Source organism: Anomaloglossus baeobatrachus, chromosome 1, assembly GCF_048569485.1.
Source record: "Anomaloglossus baeobatrachus isolate aAnoBae1 chromosome 1, aAnoBae1.hap1, whole genome shotgun sequence".
NCBI lineage: Eukaryota > Metazoa > Chordata > Amphibia > Anura > Aromobatidae > Anomaloglossus > Anomaloglossus baeobatrachus.
Window position 1 is genome coordinate 477,237,317 of NC_134353.1, and position 23,409 is coordinate 477,260,725.

General features: G+C 40.6%; 1 protein-coding gene across 1 annotated transcript in view; it reads right to left on the reverse strand.

Moving 5' to 3' along the window:
• The window catches only part of SLC5A5 (solute carrier family 5 member 5), an 89,943-nt gene that overhangs the window by 14,543 nt on the left and 51,991 nt on the right, over window positions 1-23,409 (reverse strand). The window contains exons 9-14 of the mRNA XM_075314891.1: window positions 21,060-21,148; window positions 20,856-20,968; window positions 17,862-17,932; window positions 17,685-17,771; window positions 11,182-11,375; window positions 3,075-3,178 (exon numbers count right to left, since the gene is read on the reverse strand). Of these exons, the coding sequence (XP_075171006.1) occupies window positions 3,075-3,178; window positions 11,182-11,375; window positions 17,685-17,771; window positions 17,862-17,932; window positions 20,856-20,968; window positions 21,060-21,148 (658 nt within the window). The remainder of the gene's footprint in view (window positions 1-3,074; window positions 3,179-11,181; window positions 11,376-17,684; window positions 17,772-17,861; window positions 17,933-20,855; window positions 20,969-21,059; window positions 21,149-23,409) is intronic.

Sequence of the window (23,409 nt, forward strand, 5' to 3'; positions counted from 1 at the left end):
AGTGAACAGCCATTGAGTCGCCCAAATTTACCTGGAGAGACCTTTTGGAGAAACAGGATCACCCCTGGATCCAGAGGAAAAGGCCAATGGAATGAAAAACCCAAATCAGCCCTGTGTCTTCCAGAACGTTTGAAGAATGAGAAAAGAGGTAGGCTGCAGAGAAACAGAAAGTCGGAAGTGACTGAGGGAGACTGTAATGGATTCCTGATTGCAGGTGGGGAGGCCAGTTCTGGAGTGCCCCTCCTGGAGGAAGTTAGCCATGAGCCTTGTTTGGCTAAAAAAAAAATATGTTGCCCCTGTTGTCTGGAAGAGGCCAGGACTCTTTTTTTTTGGTGTGGAGGGATATTGCAATGCCCCTCGTGGCCGGAAGAGGCCAGAACTTTGTGTTAGATTTTTTGTTTTTTCCCTTTTCCACGTTTTGTTCATGTTGCGCTTCCACCTGCTGGATTTGGGGGCTTCTTCAAGCCTTTGGTGCTGTAGGAGGACTGTACACCCGACCCAGGAATTGCCCCTTGGAGCTCTCATGGACTTTGTCTGTTTTGCCCCTATAGAGTTAGTGCTGTCCTGTTTATGGACTTTTCCCCATGGACTCTGTCCTGAACAGCCTCTGAGAGAGTGAGCCTAATCCTGCGCAGTGGTAAGGAGGGGAAAGAAAAATGAATGACCCGATGTGCTGACCGGGTCAGGAAATGGGACAGAGTTTTTAGGTTTGTACCTCCAGAACTTTGTGGATGACTCTTCCTTAAAGGAATGTGCCCCCAACTTTGCAGCCGGTGGGAGATTAGGACGAAACCACTTTGTGGTTCCTTAGGGTCCCAAACATAGAGACTATGCCCTTTGACTTAAGGGGGCACTATTGTTGGCCACAGGCCTGGTGTGTTAATATGGAACTGTTGTGTGGCTCTGGGAATGCCTGAAGACAGAAGACATCTGGATGCCGGAGAAGAACAGAGTTGCTCAATATATATGTAGTGTTTTATGGGTAGGATGTTTTCATAATTTTATGCCTTCCCGGTATCCGCTTGGTCGGGGACAACCAAGATTAAATAGGTGTAACGCCTGCCTGGATCCAACAGACTCAGATGGCTGTAATGGACAGGATAGATAGAGGGAAGCCACTCACCAAGCAGGACCCCCAGAACCCTGAAACCCATTAACCTCTATACAGGGATTTGGAATTACACAGGGCTCTGGAGATCACTACCTGTGGAAGGCAGCAGTCCAAGAGAGTAGTCGTCAGGCAGGGTAAAACCCTGAATTGCAGATCAGGGAAAGAATCGGTAGGCAAGGACGTAATCAGAAAACGTAGCAGAGGTCAAATCCGGATCGTGCAGCGAGGTACATAAACAGCAGGCAGGAGAGGTAGTCAGAACACAAGCAAAAGTCAGAACACCAGAATCACAAACCAGGACAGGGCAGAACAGGAGCCAGAATATCACAACTATCTCTGGCAGTGGTCAGCAGACAGGAGGGGAATTAAGAAGGGTGAGGTGTTTTCCCATTGGCTGTAGCTGAATGATGGTATTTTCAACTGGAAGACACACGCCACCTATAGTCAGCCAGTGGTACTGCAGATCCCAAGATAACCCAGCTCAGTGGAAGAGCGGAGCTTGCGCCCACCGGCGCCGCTTGCATCGACTCCTCTCCCATCACCAGCACCATCCATGGCAGGAACACGGCATCGCCTGGCGATCAGAGTAGAAGTCGCTGGAGCGAACTCCAGTGGTGATGTAACAAGAGGGGAGGAATGTATGAGGGTGACCTATGGTCAGTACTCCCCTGAAAACATCATTGGTTGCATTGCAAATGTGTATGTTACATGTAGAGCAATATCTGTACGTTTTCCCATAGGTTATGTTACAGTCCTGGCAGCTTCCACTAAATGGCATTGGACGCTCTAACTCCTAGGAAGGAGTTTCAGATAGAAGGTACAGTGGCAGGATTGAAAGGGTTAGTGAGAAAGGTCCAGCCCATAGTGAAGGGGATAAAGGAGGTCGGATTTTCTGGTTTTAGCTAGCAAGTGTTAGGGATGGAGTGAAGAACGTAGCATAGTAGAAAGACTGGTGTAGTGGTAGAGAAAACAGGTAGAAGATTGGGCAGGAGGAAGACAGACGGTGGTAACCAGAAACAGATTGAGTGGTTTCCTGGAAGTGGTGAGAGTGATCAAGACCAGTGCCCCCGTGGCAAGCAGGCTAAGAAGAAGAGCGAGGTTAATGTAAAGACCTTGGTCTTCAGACAGTCACTGTCACTGCGGGATTGGGGTCCTCGGATGCAACCCGGTGTAGATTAGCCTCTCAGGGAATAGTGAAGTGCCTAAACCTGAAGTTAATAAATGCTCATGCTCCATGGTAGCCGGTGGGACACAGTAAACAGTCGTTATGGGAAGAGCTGTATTGCACTGTGAAACAATGCCTGTGAAGAATTTGTGCCTCTCTGTGAGAGATGAATATTGTTGTATGAAAACCGTTTACAGTAAAGTTTTACAGCTGGCCCAAGTGTGTGCTTTATTTCTATGGAAGTAAACCTGCAGCATGTGCCCTAGACTAGCAGCAGTGAGCTGAAGTACTCTGGCCCTCAGGTAACCGCAGTACACCGACTTCACAATACACTCCATCTCCCATTTCTGTAACGTCTCAGGCGGGTGCTGGACTACGTCCCTTGCCCCCGGCTACCACCAAGCCTCATGTTACAATGGCATGTAATGGTCTATGTAAAATTAAGAACATCAATGTTACTTATCCACTTCTGCCACTTCTCCTTAATAAATCAGCTGGTGTGGTTACCCCACAACTATAGCATTTGACCTTTGCAGCCAATCACTGGACTCAGTGGTCATGCTGAGATAAATGACACAAGACGCTGAGTCCAGTGATTGGCTGCAGCGATCTTACCCTCTAGTCATCGTGACATCATCACCACAGTAGCTATGTCAGTGAGCTGTGGCAGAGGAATTGCTGGAGCATCAGGGGTTAAGCAACGACTTTCTCGATTCTTATTTTTACATAGACAAAACTTTTACTGTTAAATCTGGAGAACCCCCTCAACATTTGATACATTCATATGTGTTACCTTACCTGTTATATAGCTGACAATAAGCCCACCTATAATGGTGCTGAGGGTACCCAAGGTACCATAATACAAATAAGACAAGGAGTAGAATTCATCTGCAATGGTTGTCCTATGCAGGAAGAAAAGAAAACTTAGCATTAAGACATCAATTATGTACATATAGCAAGAAGCATATGAAGAAGAGTCATTTCTTATGCAACAAGATTTGTATACTTCAATTGGATCTTGCACCCAGGTTTTTGTTTTATACTCTATTTTGTCACTTGTTCCCCTAAATGTATGTAATTCAGCTAGTTTTACCTTTTGTCTTTCTATCTGAAAATTCATTATATACTTCTCTTCAGTTTGGTCGTCGTGATCAAACGATGACCCTTTAGTATTTACATGCCTTTATGTTCTCTGTTACCAGAACGGCCTGTATGATGGAATTGTATGGAATGTACCACACACTTTCTCCACAAGGAGAGAGAAAAATTTCACAGCTCAAGTTTCGCTGTGAATAGTATAAGCCAGAAAACAAACACAGGTTCCATAAGACAACTTAAAAAAATAAAAAAAAATATATATATTTTTTTTAATTTAAAAATATAAATCACGCTCCTTTTTCTTAGTCAGAAATAAATAAATGTAAAAATATAAAATATTTGGTATTGCAGAATCCGTAATACTTGATCTATCAAAATATAAAATGAATTTACTTGATTGGTAAACACTATAAAAAGAAAAATAAATGAAATCAAAGAATTGCATTTTTTTGATTTCCGCAACACCTAAAAAATGCAATATAAATTAATTAAACTGTCATGTATAACACAAAATAGTAAAAACAAGCCTTTCCTCCATTCATGAACATTTAATTAAGCCACTAAAATAGTAAAAAAACCACAGGTATATTACTATATTGACCTTGAGAATCATGTTGTCTATCATTTTAACTACAAAATTAACACTGTTTTAACACCGAAAAAATAAACTCCAAAAAACGCACTTGTAATTTTTTTGCCATTCTTCCTTCCTCTATATGGGAAAATGAGTGGTGTCATTAAGAAATGTACTGTATATCGACGAACTTGCAAAAACAAAAATTGACTGCATTCTGAACTAGGGATAAGCGAACCTGAACAGTAAAGTCCGAGGTTCATGCCAGACACCTGATGTCCAGTGCTCAAACACAAACTTTTCACAGAAGTCAGTGTCTGAGTTTGGAGTTTGGATGCTCTTCAGATGCTGACTAAAGTTTCTTGGAAAGCGTCAGTCAACAAGCTCTCGCAAGGAGAAGATGGACACTGCTGGGAACAAAGTAAATTTAAAAAAATTATGTGGGTTCCCCCTATTTTTGTTAACCAGCTGAGGTAAAGCAGATAACTGTTGGCTACAACCCTTAGCTGTCTGCTTTACTTTGGCTATTTATCAAAAATAGAGGGAAATCCATGCTGTTTCTTTTAATTATTTATTAATAAATAAATATTGTAAAGAAATTATGTAAAGTCCCAACTATTTTTGATAAGCAGCCAACGTAAAGCAGACAGCTGGGGGCTGGTATAATTAGGCTGGAAAGGCCCATAGTTATTTGACCCCTCCCAGCCTAAAAATAGCAGCTCACAGCCACCCCAGAAGTGGCAACATCCATTAGATGCTATAATTCTGGCGCTTTGCTTGACTCTTCCTGATAGCCTTGGTGCAATGGCAATTGGGGTAATAATTTTGGGGTCGATGTCTGCTGTGCATTGATAGCTGGCATCAAGCCCTGGCGTTAGTAACTAACCCGGTAATTATACAGTATGCAGTTAAAATACACACACACAAACACACACACACACACACACTCCCACATACACAGGAAAAAAATAATTTCTTTAAATAAAACAGCCTCACTCCCTCATTCACCAATTTATTAATTAAAAAAATCTTTGAAGTTCCGGCGTAATCAAATGGTGTAATGTCCCACGACATCCACTGTTTCCTATGGAGCCTCATTCTGAGAACGAGGTTCCATGGGTTACTTGCGGTCAGTAGCAGGTACGGAATTTTTCACGCTCGTACCAGGCCGATCAGGGAAGAGTAGGGCAAAGATGTGCCACTTCTGGGACGGCTGTGGACTGTTATTTTTAGTCTGGGAAAACTAAATAGCCATGGTCCTTTCCAGCCTGGTAATACCAGCTCCCAGCTGTATGCTTTACCTTGGCTATTATTGGAAAATAGGGGAATCCACAAGTAGTTTTCTTAAATTATTTATACGTAAATTTTAAAAAATGGCGTGGGATCGCCTCTATTTTTGATAACCAGCTAATGTAAAGCAGACAGCTGCAGGCCTGCCTGGTTATCAAAAATAGTGGGGATCCCACGTCATTATTTTTTTCTACTTCCCTATCTACATTTGTTTGCAGGGCAATTGTCCTGCTCCTATCCTCATTTTGCCTCTTTTTGCAACCCCCTAACTCTTACTATGAACTATGACTATTTTACAGTCATTTTATTACACCAAATTTTGGGTCCCTATTGACTCATAAGGGGTTCAGGGTCCAGGGTCAAGTCCAGAACTGAAAGTTTAACTAGACTCCATCTGAATCTGGTGAACCAGAACATACACAGTTTTGCTCATCCCTAATTTTAACCCCTTACCGACAATCACCATACATGCACAGCTCAAGTCATTACCAGGTGTATGGAGTGGGCTCACAATAGCTGTGTGTTGCAGCCAGGATCTGCTTCTAACAATCATGGGTAGAGCAGAACATTGCCTGCAGTTAACTTGTCAAACACTGACAGCAGCGTTCCATGCTCCCATTGACATGTCAGTGATGAGATTGCGGGGCAATGATGGGTTCCTATGACATACGAGCATTTGCTGAAGACCTCCGTGCTCATCATTACAGAGCTCCCATGGCCGGGTTTCAAAGGAATCTGTAATTTTTGCTATATACAACAATACTGTACCCTAATACATACAGTAAAAAGTAAGAACAGTTTATTTAAAAAATATGAAAAAAAATATAAAAAACAATATAATTTCCCCTTTCCCCGATTAATAAAAAAAGATAATTTTTAATTCATTTATTTATTTATTTTTTTAAATAGACATATGTGGTATCGCCACATTAAGAAAAGTCTGATCTATCAAAATATAAAAATAAATAAGCCATTCCCTAAACACTGTAAACAGGAAAAAATAAGAATATCAAAAATACTAAATTTGGTCGCTGCAATACAACAAAAACAAAATGCTGTAACAAGCGATTGATATGTAATTTTATATCCCAAAATTGTATCAATTAAAATGTTGTGTCGCCCCATGAAAAATAGACTCTAACAAAGCTTTATCGACCAAAAAAATGAAAACTTTATGGGTCTCAGAACATGACAACCCTACCAAAAGAAATTTTTTGTTTTCAACTTCTGATTTTTTTTTATCACTAAAATAATAAAAATCTGGTCATGTTTGTTATCGGCGTAATACTACTGATAAGTCATAATTGCATTTTTTTTTACAATTTATAGCATTTTGAATTTTTTTTTTATTCTCCAATATGCTATGTGGTAAAAGGACTTGTACAACCCGCCTTCCAATAAACAAGCAATCATACGTCTATGTAGACAGAAAAATTAACATAAAGGAAATGTCATTATAAATAAAATTAATTTAATTAGCAAACCACTATCGTTTGACTAGAAAGTCATGGCTCTGGAATTAAAATGGCCACTTTCCTGTTACTCTGACAGAAGCATATCCTACAATGTTAACAGAAGTAGCAGCAGCGTTGGAGGCAGCAGTGTCGGGGACAGGTGAGTATATAAGTTCATACTGTCCTTGTGTTATCATAGATAGCACACAGAGAACACACTGACAGCACACGCTGAACACACACACAGAACACGCACACACATACGCAGCAACACCACGGACTGTGTAAAATGTGTGTGCTTTGCATGGACGTGTGAAAGAGGCCTAACAAGATGGTGGTCTTTTTAATTCTATAGTGATTACCTTGCTAGGAAAAACTAGTATGATTTGCTCATTAAAGGTCTTTAGGAATTTAATTATAAAGACATTCCATTTAGTTTGTATTTTATTCTAGTTCTGAAAATAGTTTAAACCCTTAATGACCAGGTAGTTTTTTCATTTTTAAGTTTTCTTTTTTCCTCTACATCTTACAAGGGGAATAACATTTTTTAGTTTTCTGTTGACATAGCAGTATGAGGGCTTGTGTTTTTCGGGACGAGTTGTGGTTTTAAATTATACCATTCATTTTACCATACAATGTACTGGAAAACAGTAAAAAAAAATTCCAGGTGAGATGAAATGGTGAAAAATATAATTCCCCCTTGTTGTTTTTATTTATTTTTTTTCTGTGTTCATTCTGTGTGAAACATGACTAATAAACGTGATTCGCCAAGTTATTACGATTACGGTTAAACAGGGGCGGAACAATCGCTGTCGCAGGGGTCGCCATTGTGACTGGGCCCTTGGGTTTAGGGGTCCGAGGACCTCAGCCAATGGCGTATCGGCAATTGCTGCAGGCTACACGACTGCTGTGGAGCCCGTAACTCAGGGGAGTCCACAGATGCCGGTACAATTGAAAGTAATGATGAGAGAGTGAGCGGCGTGCTCTCTCTAATCATTCTTCCACTTTGTCTGCGCTCTGACGTGTCAGTACAACGGAGCGCAATGACGTCACCACTGTGCGCTGTGCTGAGATGAGCAGATGAGCAGAATAGCAAAACGGTAGACGTGCTGAGGAGACCAGAGCAGCCGGGAAACGAGGAGAAGTATGTATTTAATCACGGTGGCCAGAGGGCTATGGAGGTCCATTAAACGATATGGGAGCTCTATGCTACTACATGAAGGTACATAATACTATATAAGGGTGTATTATAATACAATACTTACAGTATAGTCCTCTATGTATTGTAATATATGGAGGACTATGGGGAGTGTATTATAATACATGGAGAACTATGAGCAGTGTATTATAATATATGGATGACTATGAGCAGCGTATTGTAATGTATGGAAAAATATGAGCAGTACATTATAATGAATTGAGGACTATGAGCAATATATTATAATGTATGGAGGACTATGAGCAGTGTATTATAATATATGGAGGACTATGGAGAATATATTATAATGTATAGAGGACTATGAGGAATGTATTATAATATATGGAGAACTATGGGGCGTGTATTATAATATATGGAGAACTATGGGGAGTGTATTATAATATATGGAGGAATATGGAGAGTGTATTATAATATATGGAGGAATAAGGGGAGTGTATTATAATATACGGAGGACTATAAGCAGTGTATTATACACTCTGTGCAGAATTGTTAGGCAAGTTGTATTCTAGAGGATTTTTTTTAATTATTCACCAACAACCCAAAAGACTCATAAATATCAAAGCTTAATATTTTTGGAAGTTGGAGTGGGTTTTTTTTAGATTTGGCTAACTTAGGAGGATATCTGTTTGTGCAGGTAACTATTACTGTGCAGAATTATTAGGCAACTTTATAAAAACCAAATATATTCCCATCTCACTTGTTTATTTTTACCAGGTAAACCAATATAACAGCACAAAATTTAGAAAAAAACATTTCTAACATGCAAAAACAAAACACCAAAAAATTAGTGACCAATATAGCCACCTTTCTTTATGATGACACTCAACAACCTACCAATCCATAGATTCTGTCAGTTGCTCGATCTGTTTACGATCACCATTGTGTGCAGCAGCAACCACAGCCTCGCAGACACTGTTCCGAGAGGTGCACTGCTTACCCTCCCTGTAGATCTTACATTTTATGAGGGACCACAGGTTCTCTATGGGGCTCAGATCAGGTGAACAAGTAGGCCATGTCATTATTTTTTCATCTTTTAGACCTTTACTGGCCAGCCATGCTGTGGAGTAGTTGGATATATGTGATGGAGCATTGTCTTGCATGAAAATCATGTTTTTCTTGAACAATACCGACTTCTTCCTGTACCACTGCTTGAAGAAGTCTTCCAGAAACTGGCAGTAGGTCTGGGAGTTGAGCTTCACTCCATCCTCAACCTGAGAAGGTCCCACAAGTTCATCTTTGATGATACCAGCCCATACCAGTACCCCACCTCCACCTTGCTGGCGTTTAAGTCGGAGTGGAGCTCTCTGCCCTTTACTGATCCAGCCTCTGGCCCATCCATCTGGCCCATCAAAAGTCACTCTCATTTCATCAGTCCATAAAACCTTTGAAAAATCAGTCTTAAGATATTTCTTGGCCCAGTCTAGACCTTTTATCTTATGTTTCTTGTTCAAAGGTGGTCATTTTTCAGCCTTCCTTACCTTGGCCATGTCCCTGAGTATGGCACACCTTGTGCTTTATGATACTCCAGTAGCGTTGCAGCTCTTAAATATGGCCAAACTGGTGGCAAATGGCATCTTGGCAGCTTCATGCTTGAATTTCCTCAATTCATGGGCAGTTATTTTGCGCCTTTTTTGCCCAACACGCTTCTTGTGACCCTGTTGGCTATTTGCCATGAAACGCTTGATTGTTCGGTGATCACGCTACAAAAGTTTGGCAATTTCAAGACTGCTGCATCCCTCTGCAAGACATCTCACAATTTTGGACTTTTCAGAGCCCGTCAAATCTCTCTTCTGACCCATTTTACCAAAGGAAAGGAAGTTGCCTAATAATGAAGCACACCTTATATAGGGTATTTATGTCATTACACCATACCTCTCCTCATTATCGAGATGAACATCACCTGATTTACTTAATTGGTAGTTGGCTCTCAAGCCTATACAGCTTGGAGTAGGGCAACATGTATAAAAATTATCATGTGATCAAAATACTCATTTGCCTAATAATTCTGCAAACAGTGTAGTATATGGAGGACTATGATCAGTGTATTACAATGTATGGAGGCCTATGGAGAGTTTATTATAATGTATAGAGGACTATGGGGAGTGTATTATAATGTGTGGAGGATTATGAGCAGTGTATTATAATGAATGGAGGACTATGAGCAGTGTATTATAACGTATGGAGAACTATGGGGAGTGTATTATAAATGTATGGAGGATTATGAGCAGTGTATTATAATGTATGGAGGACTATGAGCAGTGTATTATAACGTATGGAAAACTATGGGGAGTGTATTATAATATGTGGAGGACTATGGAAAGTGTATTATAATATATGGAGGACTATGAGCAGTGTATTATAATGTATGGAGGACTATGGAAAGTGTATTATAATATATGGAGGACTATGAGCAGTGTATTATAATGTATGGAGAACTATGGGGAGTGTATTATAATATATGGAGGAATATGGGGAGTGTATTATAATATATGGAGGACTATGAGATGCATTATAGTATTGGATATTATATCATTGGGATATTGGAATATGGGAAAGATGGGTGTTGAGGGAAAGAGCTAAGTATCAGTGTAGTTATCCTGTAATCCGAGAAGGGTGTGGGTGGGGGGGAGGCAGGTTCACACTTTGCATCGGGGCCCATTGAACTCTAGTTACGCCACTGTGGTTATACCAATCTTGCATGGATTTTTGGTTGGTATCACAATTTTTTTGAGACTCATTGAGCTCAATGGAGGTGCATAAAGGCTCAATTTTAACACTTTTATTGATAGCCATTTGAGCTATATATCATATTTTAATCTCTTTCTTGCATTTTGTTATGGAGTAGTGTTGCCCTCCCCCTCCCCCTGCAAATATTGCTATTTTTACATTTTGATTTTTTTCCCTTATTATGGCTTTTAACATTTTATAAATGTCTGATTAACAGGTGCACAACAGAAATCACCCACACCATTCCACGACATGTTTTGTTGACTATAGGTTTCTTCATGCAGGTAGTTGCATATGTGTTGCTGATCTTCAGAATTAGGGAGCGCCCACTAAATAGTATATATATAGCTGTGTTGTAATTGTTGGTGTCTATACTGTTTATATTCAGTAACTGCATGAGCTGGTAATAGCTTATTGATCGGGGTGCCGTGTCAACCCTCCACCGGTTTTAATATTGATGAATTACCAAAGGCTAGGTTAGCTATATCATAGTAATGGAATATACCTTTAACTTTTTAGATATAGGGTTAATAAATCTCTTACCTCGGTAGAGGAGCTGTAATGTTTCCTGGTGTAGGTGACCCATATATGATACCTTGACTGGAGTTATAAATGGGACATTGTTCGGCATAAGTGGGCAGTACTCCCATTACCTCGGGAGATGGTGGATAAATAGTACCTCCAACTGCTACCCAGAAGGTTAAAATAAAGCCTGTAACAAGGCCCGAGAATACACCCTGAACAGAGGAAATAAGCGCAGGCATCAGTTAAGAAGTATATACAAAAAAGTTAAACAGCTCACCAGACAATTGAATATGTGTGCGGAGCCCAGAATCCTGGAACGGTATCCAGGTGAAGACTTGAAGGCATAAGAAAAAAGTTGTGAAACCAGCATCCGCTTAATAAAATTAAAACATGGCTTTAGTTAAAGTTAATTTAAAAACAGCAAGAAAACATGATTACAGTTCAAGTAGACTAGATGTCCGTCCACGCGTTTCAAACAGATAAACTGTTCTTAATCTTTATCATTAAGAACAGTTTGAAACGCGTAGACGGACATCTAGTCTACTTGGACTGTAATCATGGTTTTTTGCTGTTTTTAAATTAACTTTCATTAAAGCTATGTTTTAATTTTATTAAGTGGATGCTGGTTTCATGACTTTTTTCCTATGCCATCAGTTAAGTAGAAATCAGAAAAGAATACTTATATGCATGAATCATAAATTCAATTACTATCGACAGTGTTAACAAATAATGCTAATCAAACATACACTTGTTATTAAAACTTCCTTTTCTATTGAACCCTCTTATCTCTAGATAAGAGAATTCTAATGAAATAGACTATCCCAAAAGTTAAAAGATATCTTTTTGTTTTTTTATAGAAGAAGAACGTCCGCTTTTATTTTTGTTTCCTATGCAATTAGAGAAGGAGTCACAATCTCCTATCATTGGAAAATTGTAACATAAATGAGGATGTTACGATATATTTGTGAATACTCTTGAGTACTTCATCATTTCAAATGATTTCTGTTCATTTAAATATATATTACAACTATGTTCTTACTATACAATGTGGTAAAATAAGACTCATAGAGATTGGGAATAACTGAATCCTAAAATCTTTTGTACAATTTTTAAATTAGCTATTATTTATGTATTACGGCTTTTAGATACATAATACATTCATAATTTAGGTTAAAATTTCCATTTACCCTTATGAATGATGTTTCATCAGTACTAATATACAAACAGTAGTAGCCAAAATGTGACAATGCTGTAATTGTGTGATCCTGCATGCATCATTACCAGCATAGAGACAAAGGACCTGATTCATGAATGTACTTTCTCTAGAATTCTGGTGGAAAACACCTTCAAATGCTAAACTCAAGGTGGTTGAGCAAACATTTAGCAGATATTGACCTTTTTACACAAGTCCAGGTTTACCAAAGTTGGCAGGGCTGAGATGGGACGGTGCATGGCGAAGCCTGACCCTTCTAATTCATCAGAATTGAATAGAATTTAGTGACATAAATTTCCCCCTGAAATGTTGTCCAGACTCTGACACGTGACAGGCACACGTGTGGTAAGGTGCCCCTAATTCCTAAAGTTCCATGCGCCTCTTAATGAATTAGGCATATCTCACTTTAGCTGTCCCATTCATTAACACTACCATACAAAATGCCAGCCTTAATTAATTAGACCCTAGTTCTGGTGGTGCCTTGGATCTTTGGCTTTGCCTTTAGATTAGAGGTTTAGTTAGTTTTTTTTGCTTTTAATAAACATGTTGACATGTTGTGTAAATTATAAGGTACTGTAGGTAGTTTTATCATGTCTCCTAATAAGAAGTTACTACACTTCACTTCTTGCTTTCTCAGTAAGTGAAATCATCAGTATTGAAGGTCTTAGTTATCACCTCCTGAGATGACATGCCTCTTATGATTTTAGTAGCAGGAAGAGCTGCATTTATTTATTATTCTTGCTTATATAGTGTCGTCATATTCCACAGCACTTTACAAACATTATCACCACTGTAGCCATCAGAGCTTACAATCTACAGGGTTGGCCATTTATATGGATACACCTAAATAAAATGGGAATGGTTGGTGTTATCAACTTCCTACAGGATGTACCCTGTACATTCCCTATCAGTATGTCTTTGGAGTGTGGGTGGGAAACTGGAGAACCCAGAGGAAACCCAAACAAAAATGGGGAGAACATACAAACTCCAGATTACAGCATAGCTGAAGTCAATGAGCTCATTGCACTAGGTTATGTTGCAGTAATGGCCTTCTGATGCACCATCCCATTACAATCAATAGTAAATCGTGCACTAGTCAACCATTTTACATCTGCCCACAAGGTCCTGAAAGAACTGAAACATTGACCGCCCCTTTGCTCTGATTTGATGAATAAAAATAACATCAAGTTTGACGCATTGGAGAGCTGTGGTTTCTTTGTGGTCAAAAGTTCACTAGACACTCTGTGGTCCACTAGTAGGAACATCAGTAGTTATGCTGGGAAATACATCTGGCACAACCTTTCATCACAACTACAAGTAATTTTACAAGTGCACAATATCCTACTGAGACTGTGAATCACTGCCCACAGATAGGAAAATCTTCTGGTGTACTTGATTGATGAGGTAGGTAGAGGTAGAAGACTTATAAGGTGCCTGAGTTGGTATTAATAATTAACTTAACCCTAGAACGCGCAAGCAATTCAATCTACCATAGAAAACAAATTACCTAGCAGGCCTGCGAGGTCCCAGGTATGCGTTCTAGGGTTAAAGGGAAGGTGTCGCGTTTTTTTATTTTTGTATTAAAAATAGTGATTATGAAATCAAATATTTCTAATAAAAACTAAATAAGCTGCGATTTTCATTTTGTATTTAATTCTTGTTTTACTGGAGGCACTGGGGGCTGCCATTTTGGATTTGCTGTGTGTGTAACAACAGTAACTCATTCCTTTATGGCAGCCCCTGTGCACAGAGAACAGGGGTCAGAATCCGACCCCTTTGCTAACGTTACAGTGGGCATCTGCTGGGACCTGGACGCGCCCCCTGGGCTGTCCAGATCACAGTAGAGGGAGGAGATCGGCGCCATCATTGTGGAGCTCACAGCATATGCTGTTTGCTCCACATAACCCCTGTCAACCGCCGGGATGTGTGAGTATGGACCCTCCCCCCGCTATTACCATCACCAATGACACCCCCTCCCTCCGCTCTGCCCCCGCTACCGCCGCCGCCACCGACTCCAATGACACCCCTTCCCTTTGCTCTACCCAGCCACCGCAACTGCTGAAACTGCCGCCCCTCCCCCCCACCATTACCATCTGCAATGACACCCCCTCCCTCTGCTCTGACCTCTGCTGTGTATGCACCTCTGCTACCTCTGTGTGCCTCGGCGCTGCTACCGTCTCCAAAAACACCCTTCCGTCTGTCACCTGTCGGCCTGTGTGTGTACCGGTGATACTGTCTGCAGGGCTGTGTATCCAATCCTATCCTGTAAGATGCAGCAACTCAGCAGACAGTATCTAATCCTATCCTGTGTGATAATGTCTGCTGAGTTGCTGTATCTAAACCTATCCTGTGTGATACTGTCTACTGAGCTGTGTACCTAATCCTATCCTGTGTGATACTGTCTGCTGAGCTGTGTATCTAATCCTCTCCTGTGTGATACTGTCTGCTGAGCTGTGTATCTAATCCTATCCTGTGTGATACTGTCTGCTGAGCTGTGTATCTAATCATATCCTGTGATACAGTCTGCACAGCTGTGCATCTAATCCTATCCTGTGATACTGTCTGCACAGCTGCATATCGAATCCTATCCTGTGTGATACTGTCTACTGAGCTGTTTATCTAATCCTATCCTGTGATACTGTCTGCACAGCTGTGTATCTAATCCTATCCTGTGATACTGTCTGCACAGTTGCGTATCTAATCCTATCCTGTGATACAGTCTGCACAGCTGTGTATCTAACCCTATCCTGTGATACTGTCTGCACAGCTGCGTATCTAATCCTATCCTGTGTGATACTGTCTGCACAGCTGCATATCTAATCCTATCCTGTGTGATACTGTCTGCTGAGCTGTATATCTAATCCTCTCCTGTGTGATACGTTCTGCTGAGCCATGTATCTAATCCTATCCTGTGTGATACTGTCTGCTGAGCTGTATATCTAATCCTCTTCTGTGTGATACGTTCTGCTGAGCCATGTATCTAATCCTATCCTGTGATACAGTCTGCACAGCTGTGCATCTAATCCTATCCTATGATACTGTCTGCACAGCTGCGTATCTAATCCTATCCTGTGTGATACTATCTGCTGAGCTGTGTATCTAATCCTCTCCTATGTGATACTGTCTGCTGAGCTGTGTATCTAATCCCCTCCTGTGTGATACTGTCTGCTGAGCCGTGTATCTAATTCTATCCTGTGATTCTGTCTGCACAGCTGTGTATCTAATCCTATCCTGTGTGATACTGTCTGCTGAGCCGTGTATCTAATCCTATCCTGTGTGATACTCCTGCTGTCCTTGGTGACACTTTAGACATTTCTGGTCACCAACAAAATGGCTGTGCACTATGTCCCTACATGTCATTCTCTGTTATCTGTTGTAAACACTCAGATTAGGAGGGGGGAGGCGTGCCATCACACACAGGAGAGCAGACTCCGCCCACTTTTACTGCAGGCTGTAATGTGAGCTTTTTATACAGTGGAATTTCTGTAGGATTTCAGAAGCTGCTCCCCCTAGTCTTTAACAGTGGAAAATATCAAACTTTTTAATTTTTTTTTTATATTTTGCACAATTAAAAAAAATAATAATATTTAAACAAAACATTTAAACATTATTACTTTACATTTTTTCAGTTATTTTTTTTTTTTTGACCATACCTTCCCTTTAAAGAGATGGTCCCATATTCTCAATCAGGAGTATACCACTCCCCTACCTAGTGACTTCCTGCTTGTGTGAGTGCAGTGAGCTCCTGCTTGATTGACAGTTCAGACGAATGGTGTTGTTCAGCCACTGATCTGAACTGGGCACCCGCCAATGCTTTGTATTTGACAGCTTTGCCTCTGAAGCATCGGAAGAGCGCAGCAGCAATGAAGCTGGCCAGCATAAGGAGCTAACAGTGCCATGAGTGATATTGGATACCTTCAGAGAAGTGCTTCCAAATTCTGTTGGAAAGAGCTTGTAAGCACTTAATATGTTAGGCCTCCACTGCTAGACCCAGCAATGAGCTATAAACAATAAATTAGAAATCACTAGATTCTTGAAGAAGATTTTTAATAACAAACAAATTGCAAAGTAGCTTGTTTTTACAAGCACATTGTAATTTTACCCTATAAGAACAAGAGAATCACCTATTAAATGTAACCGAGAAACAACCTATGCAAGGTTTAATAGTTCTATAACTGCACAGCTCTGCATGCCACTGGCATCATAAAAGGGGGCATGATGTCTCAGGTGGTTGTTATATATGTGGAAACGTCTAGTAAGGACGTACTGAGGGTACAACCATAAATGGGTGGCCGACATGAAAGGGTTTGAGATGGGAAATGGTGCTATTAAGTGGGCTTGGGCATGGTAAAGGTGAATTAATTATGGGATAGAAGGGGAATGTCATTATGGGCTTGGGTTTTTTCTTAAGGGGGAGGAGTGAGCAAAGGCATATACTGTATAAGGAAGCATCCACCTTATAGGGTCAGACATTTTAGGCACCACCTGCCTAAGAATCTCCCACCCACCCTCCCTTTTCTTCAGTTATTTGGTGACAGTTAGGTGGTATGGCAGGCTTCAATATTGGTTATGTACGGAATTAACTTGCAGGAATGAGAATCGGTTGCTATTGTCCAAATTTCTGTCATAGCAGGTTGGTGTAGGAGGGAAGGTCCTTGAAGTTGATAGATGTGGTTATTTGTGGATTGCTGGGGTGGGGGGAACCCACAAGGTTCTGAACCCCTCCAGTGGAATTCAGTCAAGTGGCTGTGAGTAAAGGAACTCCTGTGCAAAGGGTTAAAAAGTGGCGCATGGAATTTTGGATTTAGGGTGACAGAGCCGGGTTGCCTAACAGGTGCCTTTGAGCTGGTGCTTAAACAGCTAGAGGAAATGGAGCATGAGTTCAGGTTTATGGGTCACCCGTAATAGCTTTTTGTGGTCTTAAGGACCGTCTTCCTTTTTCCGTAAAAATTATTATTGTTGTTTATTAATAAAAGGCTGCTGTTGCCAATTTAATCCATACATGTGTCTTGTCTGTTATTTTGGAAGGCGGGGAGGGTTCGGCGGAGTATGTGATGGAACCGCACATGACTCACCAATGCCCGCTGTCATGTAGCTCAGCTATAAGTTTATTCTTTTATCATATACAAGCTTTATCATTATAGTATATGTCACCACCATGAATATACTTCAAATGTAGAAATCTGCAGGAAGTTTGCTACTTCCTTGTTAAGATTATAGAGATTACTAAAATCCCAACTCACACCCAAACATATTTACATTTTTTTTATATCAATAGCAATTTACTTAATGTAGAACATAGCCATACCGGAGTGTTGCATGAGGAAGTGAACATTCCCAATATAAAGGCCCCAAGCAATGGGCCACTGATCACACCCATCACTGTAAATGAGCCCTGCATACAAGAAGAAGAAACCGTCACAATCATAAATCATTGGCTAGAGAATATATACTACTCTTTACCCCCATGTAAATATACTGATACCTGCAGAACTCCACCTCCAAGCAATGATGATAAGGCAGCTACTATAATACATGAGCACCCATAGAGCATAGCTGAGAAAGGAAAGACAGGATAAGTCACTTCTATTCACATGCAATGTAAGCGGATTTCTCTGAAGCTAAATAAGCCCTTCCCAATCACACCAATTTTGTTGTCACTCTCCCATGACTGTTCTCAATCCTGGCTTGTAAATATGTTTTTTTTAAGTTTATTAGAAACAAAATGTTCCAAGTGTTAAGAGGATTACATGTGTCACAAGCAGGGCTTCTTATGTGATCAGTAAAATTACAATACTTTGCAATACTGAACTTTTTAGGTATAACATTTTTCCTTCTGCAATAGAAATACTGTAAAAAAAAATAAAAAAAAATAAAATGCTAAATTGCTTTATTTTCAAACACCTTCCTTCCAAAAAAGTGACATGAAATGAGTTTGTAGCACAAAAAAGCCTCCTTAGCAATGTAGATGGTAAAGTTAAAAGTTATAAAAATCAGAATCTAGCAAGACAAACCACATTTGTACAAAAAAAAAGTAAACTACTGCAACAATTGCAAAATTGCATTTTTTTTTACACTTCTCCTCCCCTCAAATAATTTTTATTGTTTTCCATATATTACTTGAAAAAACTATTGCCAGCCTTAAAAATGGTGGTAGAAGAGATAGGGGGATTAGAACAAGCGTGCTATACTTACCGAGTCTCCGACACAACTGTAACGGCTTCCAGGCCACTCACTCTTCTTCCGGGGCTGGTCATTTACTTTCATGCATATTCACTGCTTCTCCCGCCCACCGACAGCTCTGGCGTCTGTGATTGGTTGCAGTTAGACGCGCCCCCAGCCTGTGTGACAGCATCTGACTGCTTGGTATCACAGACCTTGTGAAGGGTCCCACCATATTATGATACCCAGCACTGATAAATCATATTGCTACAGGCTGCAGCCCCAGCTGAGGGCCTATCTTGGCTGTGTATCAAAATAAGAGGAACCGCAGGTGGCTTTTTTTTTTTTTTTTTTTTTTTAATTATTGAAATATATCATTTAAAATAAATGGCTTGAGGTCCCCCCTGAGGTCACTGCACCAGGGAAATCAGGATTAGCCTGGTAAAGTGCTAGGATTGTTGTATCTAAAGAATGTGACAATCCTGGGCAGATGCAGTCTGCTCTTTTTAGGCTGGATGGGCCCAATAAGCATGGGTCTCCCCAGCTTGAGAATACTAGCCCCAAGCGGTCGGCCTTTATCATGGCTAGGTATCAAAATGGATGGGGACCGCACACCATTTTTTAAAATTATATATTTAAAAAATAAAAAAAAGCCGCATACAGTCACTCTTATTTTGATACAGACCCAAGATAAGTGCTCGGTAGGGCTCTGCAGCCTCTAGCCGTATACTATATCTGTGCTGGGTGTCATAATACGGGGGGACCATACGCAAATTTATTTATTAATTTTTATACCACGATAGTGATTCGCAGACAGGGTCTGTGATTGGTTGCAGTCAGACGCTGTCACACAGGCTGAGGGCACGTCTGACTGCAACCAATCACAGATGCCGAGACTGCCAGTGAGCAGGGGAAGTAGTGAACATAGATGAGCAGGCTATAAGCAGTTACAGTGGTGCTGGAGACTCTGTAATATAGTGCATTTGCTTTATTTTTATTTTTCCTTTATTTATTTATTTTTCTTTTATTTCCCGAGTTGCTGGACCCCGATCCTTAGCTGGTGTTCCATGAGAACTCCGGGACCGGCTTCCGGATACTTTTGAATCCACTCGGATCCGAACCTTTACAGTCGGAGTCCTCCCATCACTAGTTAGTTTATATCTAAGTTTGGAAAATGCCAAATCTGCATTTTCTGCACAAATAAGGTTCAGCTGTCTTTTGGGTCCTTCCAATACAAACATGATTTACATGATTTATGACATAATTTATCTAAATAATTACCTATCTCCCAGAAAGTAAGTAGTTCCACAATATAGTCCAAAAACCTCAAACATACAGCTATAAAGTATTCAGACCATGCAATGAACACGTAGTACTGCCATTGCTCAAACATTGTCTGCACATAAGATGCAAATAATGCTGTCATACAAAATATTGCCGACACAAAATGCTTCAAATTTAATTATGACACTGTGTGCACATAATATTTTACAGTAATAGATACATTTCTCATTTAGTCACATATTTATGTGCACAGTAAATGCAGCTTGTTCCACACACCCATACAAACGTGATGCTTGTGTACTGACTCAGGAGCATGTAGGGGAGAGGGAGGAGCACAAGAAGTCTGCAATAAGGTGAGTGCTCAGAAGTCTACAGGAGGGAGAGAGAAGAAACCAGGCTGTAAGGAGAAAGGCCACACAACTGTCTACAAGAAAAGTGGTGGAAGGCCACTGCTGACAAGCCGTAGCAGAAGGGTTGTTACTATATGAAAACAAATACAGGAAGAGGGTGTGCTTATGAACCTCTTCCTTAAAATTATCCCTACTGTCCCCATTGATGTTTACAATCTAAATTCCCTATCAGTATGTCTCTGGAGTGCAGGAGAAAACCAGAAAACCTGGAGGAAACCCACACAAACACTGGGAGAACACACAATCTCCTTGATGGGATTTGAACCCAAGACCCCAGTACCTACAAATCAGTGTCTAATCTGTCCTGAGTCTATTAGTCCCGGTTTGCCTTTTTTTATGTAGGAATCCTCTGAACTGAACTGTTTACTGATATCTGTGGAAGCCCTTTCACAATTTAGGTTTGTTTCTGTATGCGGATACATGTACTTATAGTTATTGCACTGAAGTTATAATAACAACTATCAAACATCAACGCAGCACTCCACATAAGCACCATAAATTTCTCGGTAATGTGGTAGGTAATACTATAACTCCAGCAGAAGGTTGTGCTTATACACAGTATAACGTACTTTAACAATCAGCATGATAGCATCTCATCTATATTGGCATTATTCCATACTCACACAGTCCCTTAGAAATGAAGATTAACTTTTCCATAGAAATATGTGGCATTCTTGGTTTAATGAGATCTTCAAGTGTCACTGCCGCCATAGCATTAATGCTTGTAGATGCTGTGCTGTAGCAATATAAAGTATAATTAAGATAAACTAGAAGATTGCAATTGCACACTGCAGAAAATGGTTGTTTAGATTGATAAATCACTGTACCTGAGTGTCCCACTGTATGCACAGGCAAGGAAAAGACCCGGGAAACCTGGATACTGTTCAAATATCTCCAACACCAAGTATGGAATGTACTAGAAGGAAATTCATGATTAGATTGGGATTTTCCACATCTTAATCTTTGGAATTACCACCATACCTTGCATTACCAGTGTTACTTGACTATAAGAAATCTAATCTATGAGGACAATATGGCTGTGCACCGTTTCATGAATCACCATACTCCTATTGTTGGAGGAGTTAGGATTAAGTCTCATATACGGTAAAGTTCTTTTATGAGGGATGTGCGGGCAGGGAGGCACGGTGTCCTAAGTGCCATAAAGAAAAAACAGACATGTTACATGGCCTGTGGGAATGCAGGATGATAAAGAGGTTCTGGAATCAGGTCGGAACACTAGCCCAGACAACATGGAAAATTTCCTGCAAACCAGAGCTAATGGTGTGGATTTTTCACTTCTTTGAGGGCGGAGTGAGAGGGGGACTGAATTCTCGGGACAAAAAGACATTTGCAATCATACATGACATAGCTATGATAGCTAAAAGGTGCATCCTAAAGCACTGGATACAGGAGGAGGCTCCATCCACAGGGGAAGTCATCGGGGAATTACATAATCTTTTGAGGATGGAGAAACTAGAAGCAGAAAGGGACAAAGACAATAAGACTACCAAGTTTTTTAGTAGGTGGAAAACTTTTATTGAAGTTTATCTTAAACAGGAAGAAATAGATCATTTAGTGGCACCTTTTAGGAATACGGAGTGGTACCTTCTGAGTGAAATCCAGGGCAGCTTGGGAAAATTGAGGATTACTTAGCGGGGACTAAGGTGAAGGACAAGGGTAAGATGGTATGACATGACCAAGGCACGGCGTCAACAGTAGAAATATTAAAGAGTGGCACAGGGACTTAAGGGTTTGTTTCATGTAAGTTAAGTTTGGATTCTATAATTTTGACTTATTTTATGTCAATGTAACCTGATAATACTTCGTATGATACGATATTGTGTAGAATATGTAAAATCAATAAAAACTGTTTGGAAAACATCTATTATCGTGTGTTATTTTAGAAGACAAATGGCATTATAATTTCTTTTTTTAATTGTACATTTATTGCTCTTTTCATTCAGCTAAATACTGTTATGGCCAGAGGTGTTGGCACCATTGAAATTGTTCCAGAAAATTACGTTTTGCTTCCACTAAATTTTCGCAATTACACGTTTTTGTTATAGATGTTTATTTAGAGTCTAATGGCTCTGAATTTGGGTGGACCACACTGTGGGGTCATCCTGAACAGTCTGTTACAAATACCAGCACATTTTAACAGAACTGATCCCTGCCTGTGTTAGATGCCAGACCATGCATTAATTAACAGACCAGAGTAATTTCCAGTCTGCACTGCGAGGACACTTGGACAGTGGAACTGTCACGACCCAAGTATGACTCTGCTTTGCAGAGCCATTGTATGTGTTTATGTTCCTGATGTCTGTATTCTCCGAGGTCAGGTCCAGTGGGAGTAGCCTATCCTGCTGTACATTGTTCCTGGGGTCACATTGCTTTATCTTGGTACTTTTTCCCCTCAATACAACGCCAGTTATAGTTCTTGCTCTGCAGTGTGTGCTTCTGGTCCCTGTAAGCCTGTTCTGATCCTGCCCGCTACACAGTCATCTGTTCCCTGACCTTCACCCTCCCCTCTCGTCTGTCCTCCCTGTCTCCCTGATCGCTCTCTGTTTAGTGACCCCGTACCCGTTCCCTCTTCCTACTTACTTGTCTTTCCGGTGTCCAACTTCGGCTTGTTACCTGACCTTGGCTTTGTTCCCCTTCGGCTCCTGACTATACCTCCTGGCTTCTGACCCTCGGCTCCCATGTGACTCTGGCTCTGCTTACTCCTCTGTATTTACTTTACTTCCCAGTTCTGACCTCATCATTGGATTCAGAGTTTCTTTGCCTACATCATGCTGCTCTCAGATGAGGTAGCAAATTCCTGCTGACAAATTCCGTTTAACCCCTTAACCTTTCCCTTTACCGGTTCATAGGAAGTCATTATTTCTGCTGTACAGAGCGGTGCTAATGCACGACGAAGCCTGAGGCGAAACGCGTTGGAGTGCAGGGCAGTGTAGTCGTGACACTTATGGCAACAGCGGGTTGGTATGCCCTGACAATGCATGCATAGTGACTACTGGCCTTGGATGGTTATTGTGTTGATCCCACTGATTAGTGCTCTATTTGAGTGGATTCACTCAGCCCAGATACCTTTTTACATGCAATTATATTACTGACAGTGGGATAACCACGGTTGTATAGCACGGGTCAGATCACCTGCTCCACATAGCTGGATTTAAA